Source organism: Amphiura filiformis, chromosome 12 (assembly GCF_039555335.1).
Source record: "Amphiura filiformis chromosome 12, Afil_fr2py, whole genome shotgun sequence".
Classification (NCBI taxonomy): domain Eukaryota; kingdom Metazoa; phylum Echinodermata; class Ophiuroidea; order Amphilepidida; family Amphiuridae; genus Amphiura; species Amphiura filiformis.
The window spans coordinates 53,153,307-53,172,327 of NC_092639.1; the positions used below are offsets into that span (position 1 = coordinate 53,153,307).

The 19,021-nt window shown below is 35.8% G+C and overlaps 1 protein-coding gene across 2 annotated transcripts in view; it reads left to right on the top strand.

Annotated features, from left to right (window-relative positions):
- Positions 1-19,021, top strand: part of LOC140166393 (uncharacterized) — a 45,359-nt gene that overhangs the window by 18,082 nt on the left and 8,256 nt on the right. For both annotated transcript variants that reach the window (XM_072189845.1, XM_072189846.1), the window contains exons 8-13: positions 4,307-4,416; positions 7,799-7,898; positions 12,732-12,891; positions 13,527-13,629; positions 14,379-14,445; positions 17,252-17,337. In XM_072189845.1, coding sequence (XP_072045946.1) covers positions 4,307-4,416; positions 7,799-7,898; positions 12,732-12,891; positions 13,527-13,629; positions 14,379-14,445; positions 17,252-17,337 — 626 coding nt within the window. The remainder of the gene's footprint in view (positions 1-4,306; positions 4,417-7,798; positions 7,899-12,731; positions 12,892-13,526; positions 13,630-14,378; positions 14,446-17,251; positions 17,338-19,021) is intronic.

Sequence of the window (19,021 nt, forward strand, 5' to 3'; positions counted from 1 at the left end):
GTGCATGTGGGTGAACACGCAAAAACGTATAATTATTAAAATATCTTCAATAATAATTGTCCATTTGGATGAATAGCAGGCATTTTCATCAGTGAACTGAGTGAAGCGCAACACGGCCAGAGATATTAAAATTAAAATTCCCTTAACGACATTTGTTTTAGGTTTCCATGACGACATAATATATACGGAATATATAACCGTGCCATGTAAAATCAAATAATAATATTTATAAAAACATAAAATAGGCCTATACATGACACTGGTGTGCAGTATTGTCATTTTTTAAAAGGAAACATGATGTAATGCAATCAAGCAAAATGAGTCGGATGTCGGGAATATGGATTTCGAGATATAATCAATAGGCCCTAATAGTACCGGTATTCAACTTCAAGCAAAATGCTCAAGCCAAGCTTAAGGGGGTACTACACCCCTGGCCAATTTTGTGCCTATTTTTGCATTTTTCTCAAAAATTATAGCGCATTGGTGACAAGTAAGATATGTAGGCCTATATTACAGGGGCAAGGACTACAACTACTGCACTGGAAATTTTATTTCAGCACAGACAACAGTTGTGGAGTTACAGTCAAAAATGAGGGAAAACCAATATTTAATCAATAAATCACTTTACTATTTGCCTTGAGTTGCTGACTTTTCAGTGCAGTAGTTGTAGTCTTTGCCCCTATAATATACATATCTATACCTGTCACCAATGCGCTACAATTTTTGAGAAAAATGCAAAAATAGGCACAAAATTGGCCAGGGGTGTAGTACCCCCTTAAAAGCTTCTATAAGCATGCTGGCCTGTATGAACGGAAAACTAACAGAATGAAGAAAAAGAAAAAGAAATTTAGGTCCTTGGGTCGAGAAATAAGAATGAGCTTGATTGCATTTTACATTATTGACACCTGTATGTTTTCATCGTTTGTAGTAAAATATTAATATGGTTTCATTGTGTTGTGGATTAAATATTCATAATATTACGCATGTAATTGATTTGGTTGATAAATTGAATGTTTGGTATACCCGGGTTAAAATGGGGACGGCAAAAAGTGTAGTGTACGTCCTTAAAATTAACAAATGGGAACGAAAATTTGGCTTTGCCCCCTCACACTATTGTCCTAGCTGCGCCCCAGATGTAATTTTGCCCCTACCCCCCATGACCAGTGTTCGTTACGTATGCCATGCATTGTTGTTAGTAAATATGACACCACTTTACTGTGTTTATTCATTTAACAAATTAATAAATAGGCTATTATTTAATTATATTAAATTTGAAAAGACCATGCTTTTAAGCAACAGCACGTCGCTAAGGAAATTGTATGTTTTTGTTTTGTATAAGTGTATATCTGACCACATGATCTATCCTATGATGTGTGTGGTGACGATTGATCGTGTCAATGTGTTCTGATGAATGATAATGTCACTAAGTATTGTCACTCGCATATTAATTATGAAAAGATTAATTTGTAGAACAGTCATCTGTATAACGCTTGCACCTGCCAAATTATGAAGTAGAATATTGTTCATTTCCTTTGTCAGTTGTAGCCTAGTCAACCTAATTCACAACAATATACTTACGTCAATAGTGGGGGTAACGCTAAGGGTATTTTTTTATTATTATTATTTTACGTTAAGGTGGTACTTGATAAATTGTGACTATTTTTACATTGTTCTCAACAAACAATAACACACTGGTAACAAAAGTTATGTATATTATCGGGGCAATGAATCCAGTTACTACACTGGAATTTCAGTGACGTAAGACAAGCGGTACGGTTTTTTTTTATAAGAAAAGAGGTACCACTTAACTAGAATGTACCACATTTCTAAACATAATATAAATGAACCACTTGTCTTGAATCACTGATGAAATTTCAGTGCGGAAGTAATTGGATTCCTTGCCCCTATAATATACATGACTTTTGTTACTAGTGCGTAGTTATTTTTTGAGAAAAATGCAAAATTAGTCACAAAATTTATCAGAGGGTGTAGTACCATCTTAAGTCTATAACATACGGTAGTATAGCAATTATTAATTTCGGAACTTTGTAATGTTGCTCTTGTGTTTTGTGATTGTTTTATTTATTTCCTCTTGTGCTTTGTTTTTATTTGTCTTCTTAAAATAATTGTTCCTACAATTTCCTTATCTACCATGGAAGTAAAAAAGCAGACGTGACAACAGAAACACCGTAGCAAAAATATATACAAACACTGCATGCACTGTGAATGAGATCAATAAAAAATATTTGTAAGTGACAGAATGTAGTCGATGTACTTTTGGGATATAATATACAAATTTTTAACGTTTGCTGCGCATATCTGTTTTTTTTTCTTCAAATTGTTGATGTAATTAGGAGTAGGCTATATTTTACCACGTTGTGATATATTGTTGTACTTAATGCCATGCTGTGTATTTTTGATGTATTTTTACTTTCTTTGTACAGCTCATTGGTCCATGGGAAATGCGCTTTATAAGTTCTTTGAAATAAATAAAATAATAAATAATAGTATTTTATTACAATTTTTACTATTATTGTTATTATTTTTATTATTTAGGCCTATTTTATTTTTTTACATAGGCCTACATGTTTTTGTATTCAACGAAGCCACATACAAACATCTATACTAATAAAATAATGAGCTCTGTCTGTCTGTCTATCCGGCTATGCGTTTCGCCGCGCTTCGACGCATCGTTCCGATATTTCGGATATAGATAGGTATTGGACATTCCACGTTTATGGGGTGGTTTGAAAGGTCATCGGAGGTCAAGGTCAAAGGTCAAATTTTAAACTTTGTCCGATCGGGCCCAAATTTGGTGGGTGGAATCCTTGATACAAGGGAAATATAATGTGCGAAATAAAATCGAGGTCAACCGAGGTCAAAGGTCATTACGGAGGGGGTCAAATTTCAAACTTTGTCCGATCGGGCTCAAATTTGGTGGGTGGAATCCTTCATACAAGGGGAATATATGCCCGAAATAAAATTGAGGTCAAGCGAGGTCAAAGGTCATTACGGAGGGGTCAAATTTCAAACTTTGTCCGATCGGGCTCAAACTTGGCGGGTGGAATCCTTGATACGAGGGGATTACATGCCCGAAATAAAATCGAGGTCAACCAAGGTTAAAGGTCATTACGGAGGGTCAAATTTCAAACTTTGTTCGATCGGGCTCAAATTTGGTGGGTGGAATCCTTGATACGAGGGGAATATATGCCCGAAATAAAATTGAGGTCAAGCGAGGTCAAAGGTCATTACGGAGAGGTCAAATTTCAAACTTTGTCCGATCGGGCTCAAACTTGGTGGGTGGAATCCTTGATACGAGGGGAATACATGCCCGAAATAAAATTGAGGTCAACTGAGGTCAAAGGTCATCACAGCGGGTTCAAATTTCAAACTTTGTCCGATCGGGCTCAAACTTGGTGGATGTAATCCTTGATATCAGGGGAGCACGTAAAACTTAAAATCAAGGTCATCCGAGGTCAAAGGTCATCCAGGAGCTACATTTTAAACTTCATCTGATTTGGCTTAAACTTGGTGAAAGTAATTCTCCATATCACGGGAGCACTATCACGGCTACAGGTATATCAAAACAAAATCCCTTTATAAGTTAGAGAATAAAGGTATTGTTTTACCCGCTGTCGTGCATCTATCGTCTCATATAAACATCATTTTAAGTAACAACGAGGCGAAGCCGAGTTGTTTTACGACAAAAATGATGACGTCGTCCATGTTAGGCCTATATGAGACAATAGATGCACTTCAGCGGCTAAAAACAATACCTTTATTCTCATTCTTAAATAATTCATCATAAGTATACCAAATTTTAATGAGATTAAATCCTACGTTTTATAAAGAATTACTTAGGGCTTACACTCGATCAGTCCCGTTGTTACTAGGCACCTCCGATTGGTTCGCTTGTGCTGAACAGTGTTATATCGTGTCATACACGGCTAAGAACCAATAAGATTGCAGGAACTTTCTCACGTGTTTAAGAATTGATGTTAAAACATGTTTGATCTACACAAACATACTTATAGAAAAAACACCCCACGTATAAAATTGAAGACATAAATTGCATAGATATAGCAAACCAGCACACGCACGCATTGTGTTATTAAATTATACCGTGCGATATTAAAATCCACCGAAAAAAATCCCTCTCATAAACCAACAGGGGTGCGCTCCCAACTCCCATCCCACACCATCGCGCATGTATGTACCCCACACCCCCACCCCCACCCCCACACACATTGCATTGATTCATCATACACACCCACCCCCTTATCATTTCTATTTTCTTTACACACAGTATCCTTTGACGTCAGTGGATGCGAAAGTTCTGGATATTCTAACTAAATTAGGATTGTCGCTTTCTATCATTTCTTTAGTGATCACACTAGTAATCTACATTTACTGCAAGTAAGTCAACATTTTGAAAGAGTTTGAAATAATGTGTATTGTTTATTTTTCCCTTCAAGATCAACTTTACACATTGGAATTTTGTATTTGAAATCCACATTCCCACTGTCACATTCCCACTGTGGAAGATATATTTGGAGTCTTCCACAGAACAATGCAGAAGGCGTGTACACGTGTTTCACGTGTTTCAAATAGAATAGACTGGGTGTCTTCCAGAAAAACAAATGAAAAAAAAAAACATTTGAAGATTAGTGCATTAAACTAACAACAGGAAATTCTAAGAATTATTTGGCTGAGGGGCTGTGACAAAAATAAATTCTATCCTCTCGGTGTTGCAAACTTTGATTGCCCCCTCCTCTTTTGAAGTGCATATAATCCTTGCCTCCACACTTTCAGCACATGCACATTTTTGGGAAAACCAATTTCCAATGCGAGCGTGCAGAATATAGTGCATCCTGTAACAATGCGGCAATCGCAACATTATGCATTTATAACACGGAAAAACAGTGGCATGATCAACGGGAATTATATAAATAAACATTAATTTTCACCAGGTTCGCCGTCGCAAATAATAAAGGAGACAAGGAGAAAACGTGATCCCGCCCGGGAATCGAACCCAGGACCTCAGGTTTACGAGACCTATGCCTTAACCACTTGGCCACGGGAGCTTCATGAGTAGGCTGGTTGAAATTCGAACCCATAAGCGGTCACTTAAACTTATCTCCTCCCCGCAAATAGCCCATAGTAGCTAGGGCCGTAAATGCGAGAAATAAATTGCCATCCTCCCTGTGAGGAAATATAACACGGAAAAACAGTGGCATGATCGACGGGAATTATATAAATAAACATTAATTTTCACCAGGTTCGCCGTCGCAAATAATAAAGGAGACAAGGAGAAAACGTGATCCCGCCCGGGAATCGAACCCAGGACCTCAGGTTTACGAGACCTATGCCTTAACCACTTGGCCACGGGAGCTTCATGATTAGGCTGGTTGAAATTCGAACCCATAAGCGGTCACTTAAACTTATCTCCTCCCCGCAAATAGCCCATAGTAGCTAGGGCCGTAAATGCGAGAAATAAATTGCCATCCTCCCTGTGAGGAAATATAACACGGAAAAACAGTGGCATGATTGACGGGAATTATAAATAAACATTAATTTTCACCAGGCTCGCCGTCGCAAATAATAAAGGAGACAAGGAGAAAACGTGATCCCGCCCGGGATCAGCCTAATCATGAAGCTCCCGTGGCCAAGTGGTTAAGGCATAGGTCTCGTAAACCTGAGGTCCTGGGTTCGATTCCCGGGCGGGATCACGTGAACCTGGTGAAAATTAATGTTTATTTATTATGCATTTATGTAAGAAATATAATTATCAAGCATTATTCACGTGTTTTTTTTAAAACAAACTCATAGTGACCATAAAAACGAATAAAAACATCCGTCTCTCAACACGCGATATTCAAAATTCCCGGGCACAGAAATTTTCGAGTGCAATGACGTCCCAGTAATTACAATGAAGGCTGCGACAATTGAGCACAAATAACCATTACGTCATTGCACTTAGACCATGGAGCTATTAAAGATGGAGAGGCAATAGATTATGTAACGCATTGTAAACTTGTGCCGATTTGAAATCTGACAAGCTATTCATCGAAAGGTACCTTTTGTTTGGGACAAAGGGCTTCCGCCATTAAATCGGTAAGCTGACCCGACAGTGTATTAACGCTTTACCTAGCAGACTACTGTCAATAAGTGTTCAAACGAAAGTCGCGTGAAAGCGCCTACTATAACGAAAAGTACCTTTTGTTGTCATACCACTCAAGGGTGTGATTGAGTAGCCGTAAGCACAAAAGGCACACATTAGCCGCTGATGCACAGTTCGTTGTCACCCTACTGAATTTAGGTGCTTCATTTAAATAAATTGAATGCGCTTGCTGAATGGTATTCAAGGCTGCCATGTCTGCATGTCTATAGTACTGTATAATGGTAATAGCTACGTATACATGTAACATATAATAAGTATACCGGTATAGGCCTATATAAACGTTGTTTCACAAATTGACATTTTATTTTATTTTAAGAAGGAGCATGTCATAAACAGTGGCGTACTGAAGGGGGGGGCAGCTCTTCTGTGAGAGGTCTTGGGAGGGATGAGGGAGGTAGAGGTGGAGGGGGGGATATGAAGAATGAGAGGGGGACTGGAGGAAGAGAGAAAGAGGAAGAAATGAAGAGAAATAAATAAATAGATGTAAATAAATAGAAAAGTAAGGAAAATGATAGGAATGAGAGGGGACAAAAAGTAAGAGGGGATGGAGAAGGGAAGGGTGATAAGAAGAGGGAGTGATACTTTAGCAAGGAAAGAATAAGTACAGAGAAAGGAAAAGAAAGGAATAACAAATAAATTTGGGCCTTATAATAATTATTATAGAAACTAAACACAGCCCCCCCCCCACATAGGCCTAACACTAACAGCACTATAGGCAGCCATTCGATGATGTCAATGCCTTTATGCGTTACGTATTTAAAACGCTCAGTCAGATGTATTTTACACCTGCCAAGCACAAGTCACCCAATTTCGAAAAGTGGACGTTGAATGTACACTCTCATGAATATTGATTGGCAACATTTTCCAATATGTCAGCGCTCAAATCGGACACAATAGAACAATAGACCATTCAGTGCGTTGACTTAGACAATTTCGACGCTATATGTTGAATATAGCGTGTTGAGAGCCGACTGTTTTTATTCGTTTTTATGGTCAATATGAGTTTGTTTTAAATAAAACCATGTGATTCGTGCTTGATAATTATTTTTCTAACATATTAGTCATAATGTTATGATTACTGGAGACTCCCATTAAAATGTAAAACAATTACTTTTACTCAACTTAAAAGGCGATTGATCAATACGGTCACGTGTGCTGCAAGTGGGGAGGACATGTAATATTCATGATATATCTTGGAATTGAAAAGACTAAATTATTTAAAATATGTGGACAGAATGGACCAAAGTTGCCATGTTCTAATAAGTGTCATCGTGGTCTATATGTTATATTCCTATTAATATATACTTATACAATATTAATGATATTATTGATGTCAATAACGTTAATGTATCAATGTTTCACGTGGTCTATATTTTAATTGATATTTCTATTACGATTATTGTTATAATTATATTATTTCACTCTTAAAACAAGCTACTAAATTTTTGAATAGACATTTGCGAAATTAATCGGATGTTCTCATCAAAATGACAAGGAATACAATAAATTTGTCAATATTGCCTCATTTAAAAAAAAAATGAATAGGTTCTTGTCAAAAATGACCCAACCTATCAAATTTGAGTATTATTATTATCAATATTTTGCATCGCATTTCAGGTTATACACATCTCATCGTATCCTAATACACGGAAACCTGGCGCTGGCCTTGTTGATTTCACACCTTATATTTGTGTCAGGAATTGAAGTTAACGAACATGTAGGTGTCCGTAAAATTTGCTTGATAAACCTCATGAGTCTTTTTAAAATGTTTGTTGTTATTCGTCTTATATCTATCTTCTTTTGTTTCTTCTCCTATAGCTTTGCATTTTATTTGTTTCTCGGTTGTACAAAAATGCTGCTAATGTTGTTAAACCATATACCGGGTGTCGTTGCCAAAAATATTTGTGTCATTCCCACTGTTATTCTATTTAGTTTCCTTCTGATTCCCTTCCAACTTAATCTATATTATTTACTATCTGACTCGTACTGAAAGGAGGATTTCGTGATCCTAGCATCATCTTTGTATGACATTTTTCAGTAGATATCTACGAAAAAAGCTTATTCCCCAAATTTCAGTTGATTCCGATTTTGCGTTAGAGAGTTATGCATGATTATGCGTATTACACTGCTCCATAGGCAATGTGTTGTAATTTCGTTCTGGTATACCAGAACGTAATTCAAAGTTGACGATATTTTTGCTAAACGAATTAATCTGCAAGAAATGTTTGGTATATACACATTATGTAGCCAGAAGATTCCAGTGGTATAAAAATCTCAACTTTTTTGAGAAAAGTGGGGGGATGAGGCTGTGGATCACGAAATACCCTTTTAACCATTTATTTCTTTGTTTCTTTGACCTCCTTCACTATCTTTTTCTTCATCTTCTTCTTAACGTTGAAAATCCGAGCTCCGTAATTTTTCCATTCCCTGCCCGGAGAACTACGTGTTATTTTCCCATTTACAATTGATTTTATTTCTCGTGGTCTTTTGCAAATATCCGTGTACCGTAATCGTTCCTATTCCCGGATGTCCGCAAAGTACTACTCGTCTTATTTTCATACTTGTTATTTTCCAATTTACAGCTGCTTTTATATCTCGTATTCTTGTGCAACTTAGCAAGCGCCGTAATCTTTCCATTTCCCGGATGTCCGCAAAGAAATACTCGTGTTATTTTCATCGTCGTTTTCCCATTTACAACTGATTTTGTTTCTTGTATTTTTATGCAACTAGGCGAGTACCGTAGTCTTTCCATCTCCCGGATGTCCGCAAAGAAATACTCGTGTTATTTTCATCGTCGTTTTCCCATTTACAACTGATTTTGTTTCTTGTATTTTTGTGCAACAAGGCGAGTACCTTAGTTTTTCCATCTCCCGGATGTCCGCAAAGAAATACTCGTGTTATTTTCATCGTCGTTTTCCCATTTACAACTGATTTTGTTTCTTGTATTTTTATGCAACTAGGCGAGTACCGTAATCTTTCCATCTCCCGGATGTCCGCAAAGAAATACTCGTGTTATTTTCATCGTCGTTTTCCCATTTACAACTGATTTTGTTTCTTGTATTTTTATGCAACTAGGCGAGTACCGTAGTTTTTCCATCTCCCGGATGTCCGCAAAGAAATACTCGTGTTATTTTCATCGTCGTTTTCCCATTTACAACTGATTTTGTTTCTTGTATTTTTGTGCAACAAGGCGAGTACCGTAGTCTTTCCATCTCCCGGATGTCCGCAAAGAAATACTCGTGTTATTTTCATCGTCGTTTTCCCATTTACAACTGATTTTGTTTCTTGTATTTTTATGCAACTAGGCGAGTACCGTAATCTTTCCATCTCCTGGATGTCCGCAAAGAAATACTCGTGTTATTTTCATCGTCGTTTTCCCATTTACAACTGATTTTTTTTTTTTTTCTTGTATTTTTATGCAACTAGGCGAGTACCGTAGTCTTTCCATCTCCCGGATGTCCGCAAAGAAATACTCGTGTTATTTTCATCGTCGTTTTCCCATTTACAACTGATTTTGTTTCTTGTATTTTTATGCAACTAGGCGAGTACCGTAATCTTTCCATCTCCTGGTTGTCCGCAAAGAAATACTCGTGTTATTTTCATCGTCGTTTTCCCATTTACAACTGATTTTTTTGCAACTAGGCGAGTACCGAATTTCCTCCTTGTTATTTTGTTAGTTTCCCATCTACAAGCGATTTGTTTTTCATGTATTTTTTATGCCATTATGCGAATAACGTAATCTTTCTGTTTTACGGACGTCCAACAGAGCTACACGTGTTTTCATCCTCGTTATTCTGTTATTTTTCAATTCTAAAACTGATTTTGTTTCCCGTATTCTTGTGCAAATTAGGGAGTACCATAATATTCCATCCCGGATGTCCACACAGCCCTGCTCGAATTAATTTTATCCGTGTTATTTTCCTATTCTACAATAAATTGATTTTGTTTCTCGTATTCTACGCAAATATGCGAGTATCATAATCCTTGCTATTCCCGGATGTCCTACAGCTGATTTTGTTTCATGTATTTATGTTATTTATCATTTTTACACGTGTTGTTTTCCTCCTTGTTATTTTGTCCCATCTACAACCGATTTGTTTTTCATGTATTTTTATGCTATTATGTGAGTAACGTAATGGTTCTGTTTTTTGGACGTCCAACAGAGCTACGCGTGTTTTCACCCTCGTTATTGTCTTATTTTCCTATTCCACAATTGATCTTGTTTTTGTATTCTTGTGCAAATTAGCGAGTACCATAATATTCCTGCTCGTATTAATTTTTATCCTTGTTATTTTCCTATTCTACAATTCTACTGATATTGTTTCTCGTATTCTTGTGCAAATATCCGAGTACCGTAATTTTTCCATCTCCCGGATATCCACACAGAACTACTCGTGTTATTTTCATCCTTATTGTTTTCCTATCTGCAGTTGATTTTGTTTCTCGTGCTCTTGTGCAAATATCAGAGTAACGCATATCTTTCTATTTCTTAAATGTCACCACCATCCCCACAGACCTGCTTGTGTTATTTTCATCCTTGTTATTTTCCCGTCCACAGCTATTTTGTTTCTTGTATTCTTGTGCAAATAATGAAAGTAGTAATCTTTTCTATTCTCGGAATCCCAGATGTCCTCACATGACTACTCGTGTTATTTTCACATCTAAAACTGATTTTGTTTCTCGTATTCATGTGCAATTATCCAAGTATACTGTAATCTTTCCATTTCCCGGGTGTCCTCACAGAACTACTCGTGTTAATTTAATTCTTGTTATTTTCCCATATGTAACTAATTTCGTTTCATGTATTCTTGTGCAAATTAGCGAGTAACGTAATCGTTCCGTTTCCCGGACTTCCAACAGAGCTACATGTGTTTTCATCCTAGTTTTCAACTAAAACTTATTGTGTTTCTCATATCCGTGTGTAAATATGCCATTATCGTAATCTTTCATTTTCCGGATGGTAACGCAGAACTTTTTGTGTTCATTTCATCCTTGTTACTTTTTTATTTACTTTGTTTCTCATTGTGCAAATTAGTGAGTACCGTAATCATTCCATTTCCCATGTGCACATATGCACAAAGAACTGCTCGTGTTATTTCCACCGTTGTTATTTTTAACTAATGTTATTTCTTGTTTTCTGATATAAATTCCGTAAAAACTCGATAGTTAGCTTATGTGCTTACTATCGAGCGCTTTTAAAACATGCAAACATGAAGTGCCCCGTCCACAAAAGTGTAAATGGTTTTGAGCAAATCATCGATACACATAGTTATACGAACAAGTAAACCTGCAAATTTATGTCTCAACCCCATTAGCTCAGTTGGTAAAGCGACGGGAGAGCGTGGTCTAATGGTTAGGGTACTTGCCTTTAGTGCATGAGGTCCCGGGTTCAATTCCCGGCGATTTGCAGGGATATTGACTTGAAAAAAATGTCTGAAATTAATTGGCAACATCTGTAGATTAAATTCAGACATCCGCTCTCCCCATGATTCATTTAGAATTGGGTAAATGAATCATGAAAGTACTCCGTCCTTCGGAGGGGACGTTAAGCCGTCGGTTCCGTGTACAGAGAGCTATACCTGTACATGTATCTCGCAGTCAGTTTCGAAAAGAGTATGGTGTTAACCCCTGACTGTTCCCAACCTGTCCCGATGTTCAAATGGACCCCAATGGAAATAAGCTTCAATAGAGGCTTTCTTGGGTTATCCAGGGTTGTCAAAACCCGAACAAATCAAACAAACAAACAAAGACGGACTTTGGTACAATTTCATGTTTTCAAAAGCGCTCGATAGTAAGCATGGTAAGCACATAATATGTCGTGTCATTTCAAAAGGAGACACTTTTGGGCAGGATCGTAAATGGAGAAATAGCCAAAAATCTGTCCGGGGGTGATTTTTTCACAATTTGGGTTTGTTGCGAATTTGTGATGTTATTAATGTTTAAAATATTGTCTGATAGTTTCAGGCCGGAATATAACTGGCATCTGGTAATTTTTGAGGCATTTTTCTAGTTAATTCCTAGTCTCAACACTGTCAATAATATTTCTAAAGGCCGATATCTCAATTTCCAATTTTATAACACCATAAGTTAGGAATGTCCGATTTCATTGGTGAAAACGGCATTGTGGAGCAAAATATCTCTATGTAAAAACCTTAAAATTGATAACCTGCCCAAAAGTGTCTCCTTTTGACATGACACGTCACATATGTTATATCGAGTTTTTAGGATGGTACGGTGATCTTTCCATTTCCAGGTTGTTCACACAGAACTACTCGTATTATTTTTATCCTTATTATTTTCCCAAGCCTACAACTGATTTTGTTTCTTGTGATTTTGTGCAAATACGGGACTACCATAGTTTTCAAACTACCAGACTCTATTTCAAACTAGTCGCACATTTAGCGTCCCAATTTGTTCATTTTTATTTCTTTTTCTTCTTATCATCTTTTTCTGAAATTTGCGTTTGATTTTCATTTGAATTGTATAGCAGTGACAAAGTGTAATAAATGCTTTCATAATTTTCGTAATTAATCCCTTTGTGTAATTACAGAAAGAGAAGTCCTGCACAGCAATCACATTTTTCATGCACTTTTTCTTCATGGCGACTTTCTTTTGGATGTTAGTGGAAGGATTGTATCTTGTTGCAAAAACACGACATGAATTACATCGACGGAATATTCCATTTGCAATTTGGGCAGTCATTGGCTGGGGTGAGATTTTTAAATAATATCTATACAAGTAAAAAGGTCACAGTGGCTTACCGTCCAAATAAATCAGTTCAGTTCAGTTCAGTTTAATTCATTTATTCTCATCTAAATTTACAGTATAAAATACAAAATGAAAACAATCTCAACCAAATAAACCTGGTAAATTAAAGAGATATGGAGACCACAAAGACGCAGAGCGTGTAGCTTGTGGCACACAAACAAAATAAATAATTTGAACAAAAAAAATAAGAAAAAGGTTATACGTGAAAGCAGTATACATGGTATATCAGGCAATACTGTTCATGTTAATTTACAGCACTCTTATAGTTATACGATAACACACATTTACTAATATAGGCCTAATATTTACAAATGGAATATCACATCATGGATCATTTTTGAAAAAGGATATTTTATTGAGTTTTATGCGTTTCCTAAAATTTAGGAAACAAACTTGCCTCATGAAAAGTAAGTTAAACTCATATTGAAATCTATAACAAAGAATTAGGTGTCAGAGAGCCCTTGGGTAAAACAGTGCGTAGTTTATATATTGATCGTGGCTACCCTCTTTAATAACATAAAATTTATAATAAAATATAGCCTAATATCATTGTCTTTCAATTCTTGTCATTATATAGTGCCTGCCTTGCTTATTGTAATAATATCTGCAGCCTCGAGAATCGATGGTTATGGATATCCTATTTATGAGTTTGTAGGTGATATTCTGACGAAGAGATATCGGTAAGCAGGGTTTACAGCCAGAGCTGACTATGTTCAAAATTGATGTTTTGAGTTTGATTCATTGTAACAAATCAAAAATCCCAATATCGATTCTCAAACTATCCTTGATATAATTTGACGCCATAGAATATATACACCACTGGTACAGTGATCGCGACAGTTTATGTTAAAATACAAAAATAATTCCAAAACGTTATAAGCTTGTTACAAACACCTTTTGATTTTATTCAAAACGTTAAAAAAAATTAAAATAACACTTAAATGTCAAGTTCTTGAAAGGTCTTGAAAACGTTTTTAAAACGTTATAAAGGAAAAACACTGCAACAACATTTTGAAACGTCAAAATGTTATTATAAAATATTTTATGCAAGCATTTCAACTCTTAAATAACATAAGTTACTTTAAAGGAGTATTTCGTGATCCTAGCATGCTCTTTTTATGACATCTTTCAGTAGATATCCACGAAAAAAGGTTATTCCCAAAATTTCAGTTGATTCCAATTTTACGTTTGCGAATTATGCATTATTACTATAGTATGTGTGTTACACTGCTCCATATGCCACTGTCTTATTTCGTTCTGGTACACCATAACGTAATTCAAATTTGACCATATTTTTGCTAACGAAATCTGCAAGAAATATTTTGTACATAAACATAACGTAGCCAGAGCTTCCCAGTGGTATGAGATGTGGCTGTGGATCACGAAATGCCCCTAAGTTAAATTATATAGCCTACATTTCTTTATACAGGTGCTGGTTGGACCATAGCACTGGTTTGGTTTGGGCTTTTGTTGGTCCAGCGTGTGTCATTCTTGCGGTAGGTGAAACATTATTGTTATTGGGAAATCATCATTCTGGATTTTATTCCGTAAATATCCAGTCAATATGACACATTTTTAGATAAGATAGGGCCTACAGATTTGAAACCAGAACCGAACAGATACTCTAATAGGATTACCTGTGAACATATCTTGCACGGCTCTTTTCAGAGCCGTCATTAGTCACATGCAAGGGGGTAGCTTATATACTATGCATACATCTTTTCAAAGCCATGCAGTTCATGTCTTCCAGCAGAGGATGATTTAAGCACTTCCCATCAAGTCTTGCGGTTAGCACAGCTGTGTGAGTGAACATGACACCACTGCCCGCCCACTGCATACACATGTGCATGGTTAAATTTGAATTTGGACAGATATATTTACAATAAAAACACCTTCAAAAGTTGGTCGATTTCACTTTTTTGTTATCTACAGAAGGTGTGAATTATCCTTCATGCATACATCACTTTAAATCTGAAATCGACCAAGTAATAATGACACACATGCAATTCTAAAACAACATCTTTTGCACAGAGTTCAATGGGATTTGAAAAGTAAAGTGGCAATTGAAACTCTAGTGATAACACTTTTACAGTGCATGATGGGGCTTCCTTAAATCATCCTCTGGTCTTCCAGCAAGTCATGTTAAATCAGAAGACACAAAATTAATTGACAATTGACACGTCTTACATTTTAGATATGTCTTCCATGGACATATGACTTTGTGTGCATGTTAAATTTGGAGACTAGCCTCACATCCCAGGGAGGTAAATAAAAGAACACTGGGTGGGCATTTGCCCAATCAGTAAATTATTTTGCCCACCCAGTAAATTCAACTTGCCCATTGCCCAAAATGCTCACTAAGTATGGTGCACCATTTAATTATCATAAAACAAGTACCATGGTGACTCTTGAAAGCCACTGTTGCTATACTTCAAAAGTGATATCTTTTCTTAATATTTGTTAATAAATCAAGTTCAGTTACAACTTCTGAGCAGGAATACATATCACACACTAGGACTTCACAATGGTATAGCAAGCTATAAAAATGCTCATAATTATTTTTATCTAATCTGTGAGTGCTGTGCGTCTATGATAGCAATTACACAGAAAAGTTCAAAACATTATTTCACTACTAAATTCAAAACAATACACTAACCGCTATTCTAATAATGATTTATTGTTATTAACTATGATAGGCCTATATCGGTATTCCCCGTTATTTTCCGCCCAATACCGGTGGTAAATGAATTTACTGCGGTATATTATTTGGCAGTAAAATAATGGGCAACCTAAATTATGCATGTTGACCTACTAAATCTCAAATACGTGGAATAATCACCAGACATCTCATTATCATTATTACTCACGATATATTAATTTATTAATGGACTCATATTACATACGATGCAGTGTATTAAAAAAATTTCATATGCGACCGTGCACCACGAATGAACCGTAAATGTCCTAAATTGTATTCTGAGTTACAGTGTAAAATGTGCATGAAGGTACCTCAAGTTGGTGTTCATGGCGTTACATGTATCTCATTTTGATAACGTTAGTCAACACCTTTTAAACCAATCAATAAACCTATTGTTGAAGAGGATAATAAGCTTCTACCTATGCCTAAAGCATTCATAAATAGCTCTAGTCTTTGTCTGCTTTAGCTAAATCCTGTTTAAGTGGTAGGTTACAAAGCATTGTATTTTGTCTAGGTATGTATAACGAACAATAATTAATAATGAGAGAACATTCCTCGTTGACTTGGGGATGATTTGAAATGACCGCCAATTATGACTGTTTGATATTTATTACCAACAATGTGGGAAAAGAGAGACTTGTAGAACCGAAAAAGGTATGCAATTTTGTGAAAGTTCAACAAACCACAACCCCGCTTATGGATATCGTTTGAAGTCAAATGATATACCATTTTAAAGCTTATGATATATATTTTCTAAACACGAATTAAAACAAAATTGACCGGGCCGACTTTACGGCTCATTCGTGGTGTACGGTCACATATGTCAACATGATCAAAAAAGGGATTCATTTTATCGATAAGCTGCATCATTTCACTTTTGAACAGGATATAACATACTTAGTGTTATAATGTTCATCATTAATCATGTTAATGAGAATTTGAGACCATGATAGATGGGTCATTTGGGCAGCATTTCTTTGAACACGCGAAACAACGCTAACCCCGTAACATATAACATTTTTTTACCAAATAAACTAATCAATACATGGATCATTTTGTTCTGCGCATAGTTTGATACCTTATTAATTTTATACCGAATTGAATGAAAAAGAGATCATTTCAAAAGAGACAAATTTTGGCTATTTCCTCCTTCAGGGTGATTCCTACCGGCTATTCTAACGGGCTCATTATAGCATGACAGATAAACACTCATTCGCCGTGTTCATCATTATCGTGTTTCGAGAGAAAAGTCTATATGAAAGAGAAAACATCGTCCCAATAAAGCTCGAAGACATACAGTCTCTATGTATTGTATGATGCAACTGTATTTTTTTCGTCTGTGCCCCCGAAATTTTATTTTGCCCCCTTGACCAAAAACTGGATACGCCCCTGCTTTTGAATTTGAATTGCTCTCTCTTTTTTTATTCAAAAACAACGTGCCGAATGAGGTATCAAAATACGCAGAACAAATTTATCAATCTATTTACTAATTCATTTGGTAAATTAGGCTTAGTGTCTTCAAGATATATTGCTTTCGTTTTAAGTGTTCGGATACTTTTTATCATATGCGTAGTATTATTAACCAACATTTATTTGAACTACAGGTGAATCTATGCATTCTTATCCTAGTATTGAGATTTCTGTGTACTGCAAAGGTCAACGAAGATGAGAATTTGAGTGAACACATAAAGTAAGTTTAAACTTCCTTTTTTTCCCCGATTTTTGTATAAAGCCCAACTGTGAACAATAGCCTACACCATTATAAAAATTAAACTACAAGGGCTGACAAGCTCTTGTCAATCAAAATGGACTGCAACTCAGTACTGCTTGACAATAAATGAAAGAACCTCAAAATGGGTAGGGGATAAAAAAAACATGCCCAAGACTATTCATATAGTGATAAAAGCACATGCACATGAGACAACAACAAAATACAAAAAATATAAATTTATATATAGACTTGGAATCCTGTCAACTGAGACCATGCCAAAAGCAGATATCATCTGGCATATCCATTGCAACTAAATTACTACTCTCATTTATTACAATTCTCGTCTAATATTCTGATAAAAATTACTCTAATTAAAAGCGAGCATTTTTCAGCTATTCGACTTTATGCAGCTTTATGCCAAATAAAAAAAGACTCAACCGTTGTCATGGTTGTGCAGATGCATGCGGGGTCGAATACGCATTCAACCATAGCACTCATCATTTATCATTGGTTTTGGACATTTGTGCAGAAATTACTGGTTAACATCATATATTTTAAATCATGCAGGTTCTGCCCTCTGGTCCTCAGGGATGTGGACTTGTTATATAAGTTATAAATAGTAATTTCCTGTCATATTTAGCAAAAACTTCGGTGGAAATTGCACTTTTCTATGATTTTTAAGCAGAACCCCAAATTATGGCCTGTATTTTGTGTATAATTTTCTGAGATTCCCCAATTCCGCAATATCGCACTCACCATGCTCACATTATTACGCCATGGGAAATGCTTGTACTTATATTTTTTTGTTATTGCTATAAAAGAGACCTTCAGCTATACATTGATATCACATCCCAGCAAATACTTAACTTTAAAAAAATGTTTTAAATGGGTTTTATTTTGGCTTTAGTTTTGATAAAACGTTTTCATAACATTAATGTCGGGTTTTGTAAAGGTCGTGAAAACGTTTTGTTTAAAAACACACTTCAACAACATTTTAAAATTGTTGTCAAATTGTTATTGTAAAATATTTTTTGCAAAACTTTTCGTCAAATATTTTGTCATCATTGTAATTACATTACAGAATATTTTGAAGTAAATTTTCAACAAAAAAAATGTTTTTGATGTTATGAAAACGTTTTATATACCCTTTATATATACCATTCATCTGACGTTTTCTGGCAACCTTTTATACCCTTTTGCGAATAATATCGAAAACGTTTTGTATTTTCTGGGATATAGCCTTATAGGCTATATGATTGTGAAATAGAAAATCCGGTGTATTAAACAGCTGTATAATAGATCTAACTGATTTGTACAGCTAAAATAGCTCTATACGATTTGTCTCTTTGTCAAATTCAATGTAATTATAAGCTATTATAAACGTCATTTTCTTCGGCCATGAGCGCTTGCTTGTTCACACAAAACAAACCTTTTCAATTGCTTATGTAAACTGGGGGCTCAAAAAGAAACTTATAATTTTTCACAAAGTCATATCTTAAAATCCTGTCCATAAAAATGAACCAAAATTGAAGATTGGAGATTACTTCAATGCTCTACTTTAAACACTGGTCAGTAACCAAACAGTTGTCCAACTGTCACAACAGCAAAATACACTGACATGGAACAGCTTCCTGGACCACATTCACAGCCCAATAATTGGCAC